At 36.4% G+C, this 14748-nt stretch overlaps 1 protein-coding gene across 1 annotated transcript in view; it reads right to left on the reverse strand.

Annotated features, from left to right (window-relative positions):
- Nucleotides 1–674: 674 nt before the first annotated feature.
- CDH12 (cadherin 12) overlaps nucleotides 675–14748 on the reverse strand; it is a 347372-nt gene continuing 333298 nt past the window's right edge. The window contains exons 9-12 of the mRNA XM_037063046.1: nucleotides 13895–14016; nucleotides 7728–7845; nucleotides 4540–4791; nucleotides 675–1725 (exon numbers count right to left, since the gene is read on the reverse strand). Of these exons, the coding sequence (XP_036918941.1) occupies nucleotides 1226–1725; nucleotides 4540–4791; nucleotides 7728–7845; nucleotides 13895–14016 (992 nt within the window). The 3' untranslated portion in view covers nucleotides 675–1225. The remainder of the gene's footprint in view (nucleotides 1726–4539; nucleotides 4792–7727; nucleotides 7846–13894; nucleotides 14017–14748) is intronic.

The following is a 14748-nucleotide window of genomic DNA, read 5'->3' on the forward strand; positions in this document are numbered from 1 at the left end:
AATATAATAACAATGATCACAACATTCAAGTCCTTGTTAATAAAATAAGTAAATCAACTGCCTGATTTTGCATTCGTTTTAGGAGTTAGTTATTGGTTTGCATTTTCTAGCAATCCTTATTTTTTGTACAGTATTGTATAACAAATAATTTTTAGGTATGTCACACTCTATCCTGTATTATTTGATATGTATTGTATTTTCTTTGGTTATCAAATAATAACTAGATTGTAAGAAAGTCTGAGAAGCTATATAATGCATATCCTTATTCATGATTAAATTAATGGTGCTTTTCCCCCCAAAAAAGTTTTAATGGAAAAACAACTTAAATGTTTTTTTTTTTCGGTGACAGAAGACTTCAAAGTTCTGGTCACTTGTTAAAACCAACCTTCCACACACCAGTGCAGTATTAAAACACACCCAAAATTTATTTTAATATGGAATTTCAGCCCTGAGGCCTCTCTTTATAAAGAGGGATTTTTTAAACGTTTGTTGTTTCAAAATTTTATTTTTTAATAAAAAGTAACACTTCAATTAATGGGTATAATATGAACTAATGGTAAGATCAAACATTGCTTTTACAATTCAGGACTTACATATTGAATTTGATATTATCACATTTATTTCAATTTTTTGAAAGGGTGGGATGAACAAATGTTTTGGCATACAGTTTTAAAAAAACCTTTGCATTAGAAGAACATGGAGTTCAGAAAGTATTCTTCTTTTGTCCTCAAAAGGAATTAGAAGTCAGCAGGTTGCTATTGCTCCTTGACATATAAAGATAAGATTTTTGTTTTCTGTCCTCTGTGTCTCTGAATCCTGCAGTGCCATCACAGTAGAGTGTACTGTACACCACTTTAAATGATAAAAGTTTCAATAGGCACTTTAGTGGAATTAAGAAAAATCTAACACTCTTCCACCGTGATGCCACATAGCTATCTTCATTCTAGGTTGTCATGTCAGTAAATTGTATTAAATAGGCCTGAGCTTGTCTCAGTGTGTTTCCAAAATAACAAAACCAAACCAAGCAAGTACATATAATAGGATTGATCTTGTGTTGGCAGGATAAACCAAAACTGACAGAATGATAAATACAGCAACTTGCTAGAAACCAGATAATCAAAGGAATCTTGTCCCATAAAACCTGTGGGGTGTGTGTGTGTCTGTGTGATATTTTATTTGTGTTTCTTTTCCTTAAACTTCTCTTGACTTAGTCTTCACTTCTCCCCTAAGTGACTTTATCAGGGTTATAACTCTCTTCTTCTCCAAACATGTCTGCCAAGACTTTAAAGCGCGGCCCCCAGTCTGTCAGGTAGTCGTAGTCCTGGTCGGCCTCCGTGGTGAGAGAGTCTATAGAGCTGAGGGAGTCTGCGACCGAGCCATTCCCTTCGTAGGCGTATGTCGCCAGTGAGTCGTATGGTGGGGCAGTTGGGTCCACGTCATTTTCCTGGAGCCTTTGATTAATGAAATCCCTTATGTCTGTGTTATCTTCTACTGGTGGTCTCTGCCGAGGAAAACAGAGCGAGTCTGGCTTTATATCCCTGCGAATTTTGTTCTCTTCAATCACCTTTGGATTTCTCAGAGCGCCGATGTCAAAGGCCTGGGTGTCCTCCTCCCCACCGCCCTCATCGTCGTAATGGATGACGTTGTCCCTGATGTCTTCCTTAGAGGTCATCAGGGTGTCTTTCTTCTTCTGCCTTCGCAGAGCGATGTACAGGACGACTATGGCTAAAAGAAAACAAAAGATTGTGATCCGAGGTTCTATCACTTGACCTCACAAAAATAAATTTTTGAGCAGGGCTGACTGAGGTTCCTTAAAAACATCTTATTATTTTCAAGGGAAGCATACTGTAATCAATAAGAATCAGACCTAGGTTTACATTTTATCATTGTCTAAACTCAACTTCATTTGGAAATTGCAACTAACAAGAAATCATGGCCAAATTATTCACAAAACCAAACAACTATAGCCCTATATTTAACATGAATTATATTTAAATATTCTACTGTCTGATGAAAGTGTTTTATCAAGATATAAAAAGAAAAAACTGTTCTATGCATACAGAGAGTTTATAATATTGGTATTATAAAACATGAATATCATAGCTCAATATTTGGATATTATTTACACCTGGGTTTCCAAATTATGTTGTCAATGTGTTTCTTATGAAAGAAAATCAAATCTTCATGTAACAATTCCTTCTAAAATCAATAAACAAGCAAGGAAGAAGAAAATACATAAGAGCCTTAGTTGTGTAAATCATATCAACTCAGAGCTCTAATTATTTACATTGTGTGTTCTACCATATTGAAATATTTTCCAAACCAAGTGCCTAGTATTTATATTACCTTCATCAGACATGATAATATTTTGAAATAGTTTATTTATTCACTCTCATTATTGAATATCTCTTTGTTTGTAGTTGACTCACAGCCATCATTGAATAGTGTTTACTTCTGGGAGGAAGTAGGCACAGATGCAAACCGTGAAATCAGCACTCAAATAGTCAGGTACCCGTCTCCTCCGCAGTGATGGTGGTAATGGGTTGAAAGACAAAATGTGTTTGATTTACCACAGCAGAGCTCGAAAGACTCAGTCACAGGAGTAGTAGAGGACTGTGTGATGACGAAAACCCACTCATTCCCTCTTCCTCCAACATTAGAGTTTGATGAATTGAAAAGAGGGAAGAGATACAGCTAGAGCTTCTGCACAATAGGCCTTGGAGAGACGTTTGTCATTTGGTACTCCTCCCAGGGTTTAGGCAGATTTCTGAACTAAAGAGGCTATTGTTTGTTTACCCAAGGAGCCCATGAGAGGCTGGAAACTGCACAGAGAAGCTCTGCATGTGAAATGGCCTTAGAGTTGCCATGACTGAGAGAGAGACTAGATACATGTGCGTGAAGGCCGCCTACAAGTCATCCAGGCCCTGCAGGGTTCCCATGCTTGCCCTCACCTCAGCAAGAATGGGAAAATGGCTTGGCTAAGAATGAAGTGGAAGATATAAAGGAGTCTGAGACTGGTTAAGACGGTCAAGCAATAGACAGACATTTAAGCTGACTCCATATCAATATTTACCGCTGTACACGCGCAAACTCACAATGCCAGACCAGTGCAGGTGCACTGTGGACAATCGGTAAGTACTTGGAAGGAAAAGTGCCTGATGACCATGCATGATAAGATTGACCTGAGAAAGATTAATTGCTACATTGTAACAGGGCCAGTGCCCAAAGGAAAGCATCCAGAACATTCCAAGGCATGCTAGGTCGATATGCAAATACTCTACAACTCAAAGGCTTTTAAGAGAAAAGAGGAGGATGAGAGAAAAATGATTGTTTTGAATTGAAGCACCTAATTGATCATATGCAATTTCAGATATAAGAACATTATTTTGAATCTGCCATTTTAATGTTTCTATCATCAGCAAAAACAGATGCTAGATATAATTTACTATAAGTAATAAGCATATAAAAATACTTTATTCTACACACCAAGTTTATTTGTGTGGAATTGATGACTTCATCATGCAAATTGGACTAGAATGTACCCTTGAAGCCAATATGAACCTATGACCAACAATTTTTCTTCACAAACTCTTATACCATGAATTACTCCATGGTTTACATCCTAGTATATAAAGGGAGATATCTATATTTGTCAGGATTTTTTTGATTAAATAATAAACATGCATACATAAATTGATTCCACAGTGTCAAACCATGTATCTGTTGCAATTTGAATGTAAAAGAATGATTAAAAAACCAGAAAAGCTCTCTTTACTCCTGTGATTCTGGTAATGAATTAACAAGGGTAATGGAGTCAGCTGAGCAGAACTGGGGGCAGTTCTGCTGCCCAGTTCTGGGCAGAACTGGGGGCGCCCCTTTTAGGGGCAGAGGGAAGCCCCTAAAAGAGGATGGTGTTTATTCTCATAGAGAGGTTACAGAATGCATTCTCTTTGATCCATTTCATTTGGTGTGCTTCTAGAAATTTAAGGGTGGTCTGTGCTGTTCCAGCAGAAATGGTTAGAATTTTGATGTGAGGAGATGTGAGAAAAGTACAATAAAAGTTGCTTCCAGATGGCAGTTTAAACAGAAAAAAAAAATAGAGGTCTCTTTACTTTGTATTTCTTTTTCTTCCCTCTTTTCTTTATTCATTAAATTGATATTTGAGAACTTCTGTTCATCGGGTGTATTTTTTAAAGATTATATATAATAGCTCAGGGAGTAGTAATTACCAAGATGTAAAATAAACGGAGAAACCATTGCTGTAAATGGATATTTGTTATAGAAAATTTCATTGCAGCAAGTTCCACTAACTATATTACTTGGAAATCCCCTAAGGCTTGAGCAAACTTTTGCATTTCCCATGATGCCTAATGCTATATAATCACAGAGTATGAAATAGAAAATTAACTTAATAAAAATATAATTCAATCTAAATCTTCCTTCTAAGCAAATAGGGCATCTCAGTGAAGAAACATTGATTTACATTGTACATTGAGGACATACAGTAGATAGAGAGAGATGATTAATAGTGAAACTAACCTAAGAGTATAACAATGCACAGTAGGATTGCAATCAAAGCCCCAGTGCTGAGTCCTACAGGTAGAAAAATTGCTTCCACATTACAAGACAGGATGGTACCATCAGAGTCACACCTACAAACTCGAATAGTCATTGTGTTTGTGCTGCTCTGGACAGGATAGCTACTGTCTTCTACGACAACAGGAAGGAAATACAATTCTTGCTGCCTCCGGCTGTATCCATTTCTTCTGGTTTCAATTCCAGCTGTGTTGTCTACAAGACATGACATTAATGATAAGATTGTTACTGTGAACTTTGTCTCAACACGGATGTCTGTGAAACAGTGGGAAGCTCTTCTTAAATCAGTGAAATACATCCATATTTTAATTCTTTTATCATGAAAGCTGCCAAAATGTAATCAAAATATTCCTTAGGGGAGGAAGAAACATTAATCTTCTCTTGTACAATAATTAAAATGGCTATTTAGAAAGAATACAGAATAGTTTACGAAACAAGATACGTGTTTACTTGTTTCATGTGACATCAAGATCGCAGTGAGAAAAATAATTCAGTGAATATTTTCTTACATGTTAGCAGAACAAATTACTATAAGTATGCATTTGCAAATAAAAATTTTTACCTTAGAACCTATTGTTAAGATACAGCAAATATCAAATTACTCTTTCAGATTAAAGCTTGATTTGCCTCCAAAACTCTATGTACACACTTTAACTTTTGTACATTACAGTAACATGGAAAGGAAAATAAAATGTGTTAATACCACCAAGATTCATTAAAAATTTTAACATCATCATGAATTATATCACTTTAATTGCAAAAGTATGTTTAGTTTTCCTAAAATCAACAATAGCAATATTTATTTGGAATAACAATAAATACAACAATTAACTTTATATAAATTAAATTAATATTTCTATAAGAAGTGTCATGGTTGCATACATTTCTTCTTTATTTTATTTTTACACATGGACCTGAAATTTTTGTTTATCAGAGCTTTTAAATTTTTCTGTCTTTTAAAATAACTTCTAGGAACATTTTTCTATTCTTGGAAAAATGTTAACATTTAGTTTACTATTGTCATATGTGATACTTTGGAATCAGGTTTAAAAAGTCATAAGAACATCACTATTTTAATAATATTTTATTTGTTTATTTGTAGATGCTACTTTGAACAACCTAATATGAGGCAGTTTCTGTGTATTCAGTTTAGGAGGAAGCAGCACAATGATAAAACTTAACATGATGAGATGGGGTTTGGTACAGGCAAAATATCTTGTTATGATATAGAGGATATTTTTAAATTAAGAAACAAAATATCAAGATACTAAAATGTCTATTATGATATCTCCAGTGAAAATTGGTGGTGTCAGGTGCTTGTGGGGACAAGGACATGAGTAAGTCTGAAGCTGTAATTTATGTGTGGGGACTGTAGTTGGTAACTTTGCATGGTGTATACAGTTTGCTGAAGGAATAGCGTACCAATGCTGTCACAAAACAAGAAAGAAAATGTGAAACAGTGAGGTAACAGAATGTTCCTACCTGCTTAAAAAAGGGCTCACAATTATAAATGTAACAAGATAAAACAGAGAATATGGCAAGTGGCATATGAGTGGCACCTGTTCGGATGTGAGACAACACTATGTATCAGGCAATGTGATCAGCTTCATATCACCACCATTAATTAGATACAGGTTCTCCAGCAAGGCTACGATGGTCACGTTCCTGAATGATGAGATCATCCACCCAATAGCCTGTCAGTAATTAGTCTTCTTCTCTACCATAATCATGTATAAAACCTAGACGATCTAGCTCTACACCCTATTAATTTCTCCTCTACTCACTTACCTCTTTCTTCACACCCATTATTCTAAACTAAAACGGTCTCACCTAATTTTTGCAATAGTATCAGAAGCAATTTATGTTTCTCTATTTTCCACTCTGTGACCAAACTGATCTTCCTAAATGTAAATCTGAACATGGTGTACTCTTGCCAACACCTTTAAAGGATTTTCAGGTATTTTGATCTAAGTTACAATCTCTTTAAACAGCTTAGGTAGAGGGTGGCCCTGTCTGGTCTTCCTTAGACAGCTCTATTTTAAGTATGCTGCTCTAATTTAAAATTACCGATATCATTCACTTCTCTGGAAAGTGCTCCAGTTTTCATGATTATGTACATATTCTCTCTACTTATTAGGCCCTTCAGATTTTGGACCCTGTTTCATTCATTGGTAGCCACCCCTCACATTTCATTACATGATGCAGAAAACCTTACCAAATTACTTCTTGGACAAAATATGGGGATTCTTATTTCTTTCCCCTCAGTATTTTCAGCACACTAAGTTTTCCCAGAACATCCTATGACCTTCATCCATCACCATCATCATGTCATTGCAATCTGTTTGTTACATGAAACCTCAGATGTTTTTAATCCCTATTTCTTTAGACTATGGAAACTTAAAGGAAATAGAATACTGAAAGTCACAGAACAAATAAAGTCAGAACCACTAAGCAGTGGTTATCCTTAATGTATCTAATTCAGCGTCACTTTGTTTTTGAAGTGGTTGCAATGGTAGTAGATAGGACAGTGTGACTGGTGGTGGGGGAAGTAGTAGTCGTGGTAGAATGTCAAGTGTGGCCAGGACGGCACGGGGGTAGGAAAACGTCGTTGAAGGTGAAAGGTTTCAGCATTGTGTCCAAGGATGTCCATACATTATTTTACTTAATGTAAATACTATGAGTTTTACATTAGTTAGTATAATTTAATGCATTAAGTGTCTGTCATTTATGTAGACATTCTAATTACACAGCCTTTGTTTTAACTTGTGCTGTGCTGTGTGTTATGAAAATAAAAGTTATTAAAAAGTTATCAATTTGTATATATAAGAAATGTGCATGTGGAACAAATAATTATGTAAAACAGAAAGAAAAATTCTATTTCCCAGACACCTTTTTAAAAATCTCACTCATTAAAGGACTATCCACATTATGAATGGAATTTGCCTCATTAGATACAGAGTGCATAGATTAACTATATTCTTTATTGCTACTTATAGAGTTTTTTAATTCTCATAGATGGATTTCCATATTTTATGAATTTGACTGCTTTTAGAAAAAGTATTGATTCCTACCTTTATGTTCTTTTACAATGTTACATGGTAACAGGTATGTTTTTATGTGGTTAAACTTACTTCTGAAGTCACGGACCGTGAAGTTCGGTTTGATGGCAGCTTCCGGCGACAGTCTAAAGGAGAACTGCTGCCCGGCTGGGGAGAGATCCCGGTCTGCAGCGCTGACCACCTGGATGATCTGGAACGACATTTTGAGTCAACGTCCGTTTCAAGGGGAACTTTACATACCAGGCTAATGGGCTTATTTAATGAAGCATGCAGGTACACAGAAATGACAATTATTTACAGATAATTTTATAAACAAACATGGAAACATTTATAAGCTATGGATTATCTCCAAATTGATATCTACATAACTGCAAAGCTCAACAGCATTGAACATTCTCACTATTATGCAAACTAAAATTAAAATGTACTTGCTTGGATTTCATATTAAATAAAATAAGTACTTTTTTTTAAAGATTTTATTTATTTATTTATCTTTAGAGGGGAAGGAGAGAAGGAGAGAAACATCAATGTATGGTTGCCTTTCGTGCGTCCCCTGCTGGGAGTTGGCCTGCAGGGAACCGGCCTGCAACCCAGGCACGTGCCCTGACTGGGAATCGAACCGCGATCCTCTGGTTCGCAGGCTGAAATAAGTACTTTTTAACCTAAATATGAAGATGCTTATTATGACTGAATAATGTTGCATCGTATATGAGAATACTTCATTACATATCTGACAATAATATTTCATTTTATACATCACATTTCCCTTATCCATTAATCTATTGATGGACGCTGAGGTTGCTTCTACATCTTGGCCACCGTAACTGATGCTGTGATAAAAATGGGAGTACAGTTATCTTTTCAAGGTAGTGGTGGTGCTTTCTTGGGGTAAATACCTAAATGTGGAAGTGCCGGATCTATTAATTTTTTCTAATTTAAAAATCGTATTTATTTATTTAATTTTATATGTACATTACAGTTTGCATTTAGCACTTTTTGTATTAGTTCCAGGTATACAGCATAGTAGTTAGATGATCATATACTTTCCAAAGTGACCCCCCTGACATTTCCGGTAAACAATACCTGGCACTATACATCAGTCATTACAATATTACAACATTGTTGACTGCATACATTGTTGGTTTTTTTAGACATAACAACTATACACTAACTTAATAAGCTACATAGTATCCAACCATCAGATAAAATATACCTTGCCATTGTGACAATATGGATGTGGCCTGTGAGGGCATTATGCGAAGCGAGGTAACACAGAGAAAGAGAAATGCTGTGTGACCTCATTTACACGTGGAATCTAATAACAGAACAAGATGTAAACCAATCTCCTACACTCAGAGCACAGATTGGTTGCTAGAGGCAGGTGTAAGGAGTGAGTGGACAAAGCGGGTGAGTGTGATTAAAATACATAAACTACCAGTTATAAAATAAGCCATGGGATATGATGTATAGCACGGTGACCATTAAGTGATAACACTGTATTGAATGTTTGAAAGTTGGTGAGTTTGTAGGATTTAAGAGTTCTCTTTATGAGAAAAAAATTAGCCCTGGCTGGTGTGACTTAATGGATTGAGTACTGGCCTGTGAAGCAGAGGGTCCCGGGGTTGATTCCCAGTCAGGGTGCATTGTGAGCCAGGTCCCCAGTAGGGGGGCTACACAAGATGTAACCACACATCGATATTTCTCTCCCTCTCTTTCTCCCTCCCTTCCCCCTCTAAAAATAAATAAACTAAATCTTAAAAAAAGAAAAAATATTTGTATTATGTATGATGACAAATGTCAACTAGGCTTATTATGATTACATTGCAATATACACAAATACTGGATTATTATTTCATATATCCGAAACTAATATAATGGTTTGTGTCAATTATACCTCAATAAAAATGAAAACAAAGAGAAAATGCTTACTAGAGACAAAAGCTGTATGTAAAAGTCTTTGCATTAGCAAAGTTTCAGCACAGTTATGTAGTGAGAACATTTTTAAATTATTGCTCAATTACAGTTGTCCCACTTTTTCCCCGTTGCTCTCCCGTGACGTGCCCCCTCACTCCCACAGTCAATCCCCTGTGTTGTCCATGCCTGGGAGTCTTCTATTTGTGTTCCTTGGCCTGTCCCTTTCCCTTCTGTCCTTCGTTACCCCCATCTCCCCACCCCTCTGGTCGTCATCAGTCTGCTCCTTGTTTTACTTTCATAAATAAATAAAATGATGAGAGGGATACAAATGATGCATGTCTTTTTGTTGTTGTTGTTTTGTTTGTTTCCCCATAATGGGTAAATTCTTAAAAGTGTGTTTTCATTGAGTCTTTAAAAAGGAAAAAGTCTTCATTATGTTTCAAACCTTTTTCCTAAATTGTTCCCTTTGTGTGTATTATAGTTAAAATTCTGATATTTCAATAGGATGCTTTAAGAATTTGGAGATTAAAAATTACTCCTGAGCCCACATATGAAACTGGTAATTTATTACATAAGTAAGCAAATCAGGGTGGTTTTGAGGCACTTATTAATGTATCCAATGGCTTTTGCATTCTGGAACTTTGTGTTACCATCACTACTTAGGCAATGATTTATGAGGAAGGACAGCAAAAGGGAAGTAGACATTAAGTAAATAAACTGGGCAGCACGAGCCTGTTTGCTGCACCAGGAAGCTACAACTTTTCACACCCCCGGGACCACAGCACTGTGCTCCGCCAAGGGCATTAACACTCCTCTTCTCCTGCTCTTGTGCTGGTGTGTTGGGGGCACAGGGGGAGGCGTGGACTAAGAGGTCTGTCAGTCTAACTAGGGGGTGTAAACCTATCCAAAACCCACAAAACTGGAGAATTTAATTTGGTCATTTTGAAAAGGCACATGGCCCATATAAGCCCAAACTAACGTAATTCCAGAGGAGTAAAGAATCTCTCTTTCTTTCCACCCACCTCACCTGAATAGCACAGCATTGCAACAGACTGCAGCTAGAGACACAGCTAAGCTAGCCAGATGGGGACTGAGATCAGTTAGAAGCCACCCACAGATTCCAAAGGATGAAGCTTTACTACAAAACAGAAACTGTGGACAATGGCTTTTGTCTTGGCTTTGCTGAGGACAAAGGTGGACTTTTTCATGGCAAGATGGAGAGAGATGCAACACTGGCAAGTATGGACAGCATTCCCCTTAATTTTACATCATCAATAATCCAAAAATACAGAGCCCCATCCCCCTATGTGGATCTCAGGAAATCATTTTTGTAGTGACAGTGCAAGAACTCATTTCCTCCCCAAAACAGAGAGAGCGGTGTGCTGGTCTAGTGATCATGCTCTATGACTGTATCCGAATTTGACAGAGGAAGTCCTTAGATTCCAGACACTATACCCTGGTGGGAGGGGTAAATGATGCATCATGTGATCTCAGATTGACGCCATTAAACCTGGGATTTAATCTACTACTTTTTGTCATAAGTTTAGGGGTAAAATGCAATCTTATGAGTGTGATCAACCTGTCCACACAGCTGTGTATGCATGCACACATGCACACAGTCACCGACACACGGAATGAATTTCTTGTGCAGTGTTAGCCATTTGTATTTGACAAATGGGTCCTCTGGTGAGAATTTCAATTCTCTGGTTCATTGTGAATCAGTCTCACAAATCCATTTACCCTTTAGAATTGTCATAGGTTAGACTTTCATTATTCAGCACCAAAGGTCAGATCATGGAATGTTGTAATTTAGTCAAAAAATCACCATATAGACCCTCTAACATTTCAACTTTCCTACACATAAACCCATATGGTCAGATCACTCACTATACATCATTTATAAAATGTCTCTAGTTATTTGAGAACTGATATTTGTCAAGTTTTTTAAATAAGATTTTTATTTATTTATCTTTAGAGGGGAAGGGAAGGAGAGAGGGAGAGAAATATCAATGTATGGTTGCTTCTCATGGGTCCCCTGCCAGGAACCGGGAACTGGCCTGCAACCCAGGCATGTGCCCTGACTGGGAATTAAACCTCGATCGTGTGGTTCGCAGGCCCGTGCTCAATCCACTGAGCTACACCAGCCAGGGCACAAGTTTTATTTTATTTTGCTTTTAACTACTTACAAGTAGCACAATCATTTACTTAATAAAGGTGTTTAATGTTAAGATATATTAAGAACACACCTTTACAATAAGAAAGCCCTTCAAATAAGAAAGAGATGTGAAGATTGGTAAATAAGCTGTCACTTACTGGAATTGTCCCTTGGGAGTTGCTGTCTTAAGGAGACCAACTCCTATATAAATCTGTACTGATTCAATATATACATCTTTATTTGTACACACAGCATCATCCTTCTCTCTTCCCTCTTTCTGATTTGTATAGATACATACACATATGTACACACTCAACTGTAGCCCAGAAAATACAAGTAGCTCCTATGCGTAGTTCCTAGGTGAGGGGCTGAATAGCTGGGGTCAAAAGCAGGAAATGCTCACATTCTACACTCTCTGAAAACTCAAGACACATTTCAGGGTCATGCTTTCTACACAAATGTGGCCGAACAGTACACAAAAGCCCACAGATAGGTGTCAGCGAAAAGCCTCCAGGGACCCATCATATTTCTCACTGATTTTTCCAGGTATAATAAGAGAATGAAGTTAATGCTATTCATTTCTACCATCCCCAACTTTTAAAACTCTTTAATTTAGTAGTCAAACATAGATGTCATGTAGAATTCTATTCCCAAAAGGCTTTCATTCAGTGTATTATGACATTCTAATTAATATGAAATAATTAATGCCCCTAATTACTTAAAAAAATAAAAGATTGATGTGTGGTGGGGATAGAGGGTTGTTGAAAGGAGAAAATAGCTAAGTTGTGAAAATTTCATGTAACTTCCCGACAAAACTAATTCAATTTGCATGTTTGTATGAACATTCAGGCAGCATCTACTTCTTTAGATACTAAAACAGACACTGGGCTCATCCTATGTAACTTGTGGGTACATTTAAGCTGATAACAGGTTACAGCTTGGTTTAAGTGCCTATTCGCAATGAAGGATGCAGATTTGTCACTTGGGAAAATATGACCACACCAGTCGTGCTTGAATAAAGTTAAAACTGGCCAACTATCAAAAGAAGGGTTACAGCAGCACGATCCACTACAAGCTTCTGTGGATATTTAAAGGGATATTCTTGATCCGCACTGATGGAAATGGAAGCCATTTTCACCACTTACAGCCAGCAAGTACTTGAGATAGGGAGAGTGTAATTCAGAACATTGATTTTTTTAAAATTCAATTTTAATTTAACAGCCCTATGGGTAATGGGCATCACATGATTAAAACTATGAGACAAATGACCTAGGAGGCATAGAGGACATTCAAACTGAAACAAGTACTATAGATTAAAGGATCACTTTTTCCAATAATGATGCTATTTCAATATTAATATTTTTATTGGGTAAGAAAACTTTGCACATTTACTTAAAGAGGTAGTTTTACTGTTTAAAGTTGTTTGAAATATATAGCAAATGAAAACATATCAACATTTTTTCTTTTAGAACATAGGCATACAAGTTGATTTAGTCATTTCTTAATAAAACACTCCTTATTTGCTTATGCCTGGTATATTTCATTTCATTTCATTTCATTTTATTCATTCATCCACTCACTTGTTCATTTATAAAGGGTGGAGACAAAACTAGCTACCCACCACCACCCCACAAAAATCTTAGGATGTTGGCAGTGACTTTCATTAACCATGTGGCCTTCGGTCATGACATCTCTCCACTAAAAACTCTCCTAGTAAGTTAGCACAATATTAACGTAATAAGAAAATATTTTTCTGATATTCTGAATAATCCAGATAATCTTCTCCAAGCCTCCAGGGAAGGAGGTTTTGCAGATTTCATGAGCTTAAGTGATTTTCAGTACTCGTTCACAAAAGTACATGAGCAAAGCAAAAAAGCTATAGAAGGATGCACTCTGCATTTGTTTGCTTATGGGTTTATAGTCACAGTTCTTTAAAACACTTACAAAAAAGAAAAGGCAAACATGGCAGAATCTGCAAAACATGGACCTTTTAGTTATACAAAGAAGGTTTACGAGACCATCATAACTTTATCCTTTGTGGTACTAGCTACACATGTACACATGAGCCATTAAGTTTTAAGAGTTTACTAAAGTGTATGGTCTTAAAAGCTAAAGCATATACATATAATCGGTCTTTATATACTCTTAATTAACAATATTAATATAATACCTGTCCAGGTTTGGCATTTTCACACACAGATGTTTCATATGGCACAGCTATTTCTGGTGGAAATTCATTGACATCTAGGACATTAATCAATATGTTGACTTTGCTGGTTAATAATGTGTTACCTGTTAAAAACATAAAAAGAGAAAAAAGAGGACTGTAAAACTCGGTTGTTGTTTTCTTGAAAAATGGTATTACAGTTTTTTAAAATAAACTTTTATTTGGGATTTGGACAACCGTTCTTTATGGGAAAGTCTGAAGTATTGCGTCAAATACAAATAAGAAAAAGATGAGTGAGTGAAGTATCTGTGTTTTGCTCTCAGAGCCTTAGTAGTGCACTGCACCTGTGTTTGTCCCTGAAATGCCACCAAAGTCAGGTCGACCCTTCAGCTGTTAGTTGATCTCAAGTGCAGCCATCAAACCAGGGTTAGCCCATAGGACCAATCACCAATACGGGTATTTTTCACTGCGTAAATCATGTCTTTTTATGTTGTGTCTGTGTAATTAAAACTGTATTGTCAGCTGACATCTTGAAAGAAAACTTACAGGCAAGAAACAGCAGGAAAGAATTCATATTCTGAATCATGAAAAGCAAGGGCCTACATCCAAGATGACTCTATCCAGCAAAGCTATCATTTAGAATAAAAGGGCAGATAAAGGGCTTCCCAGATAAGGTCAAGTTAAAGGAGTTCATCGTCAATAAGCCATTATTATATGGAATGTTAAGGGGACTTACCTAAGAAAAAGAAGAAGATCAAAACTATGAATAGTAAAATGACAACAAACTCACAACTATCAACAACTGAATCTAAAATAAAAACAAAAACAAAAACAAACTAAGCAAACCACTAGAACAG

This window comes from Sturnira hondurensis, unplaced genomic scaffold, assembly GCF_014824575.4.
Source record: "Sturnira hondurensis isolate 20B ecotype Veracruz unplaced genomic scaffold, ASM1482457v3 Scaffold0014384, whole genome shotgun sequence".
Lineage (NCBI taxonomy): Eukaryota > Metazoa > Chordata > Mammalia > Chiroptera > Phyllostomidae > Sturnira > Sturnira hondurensis.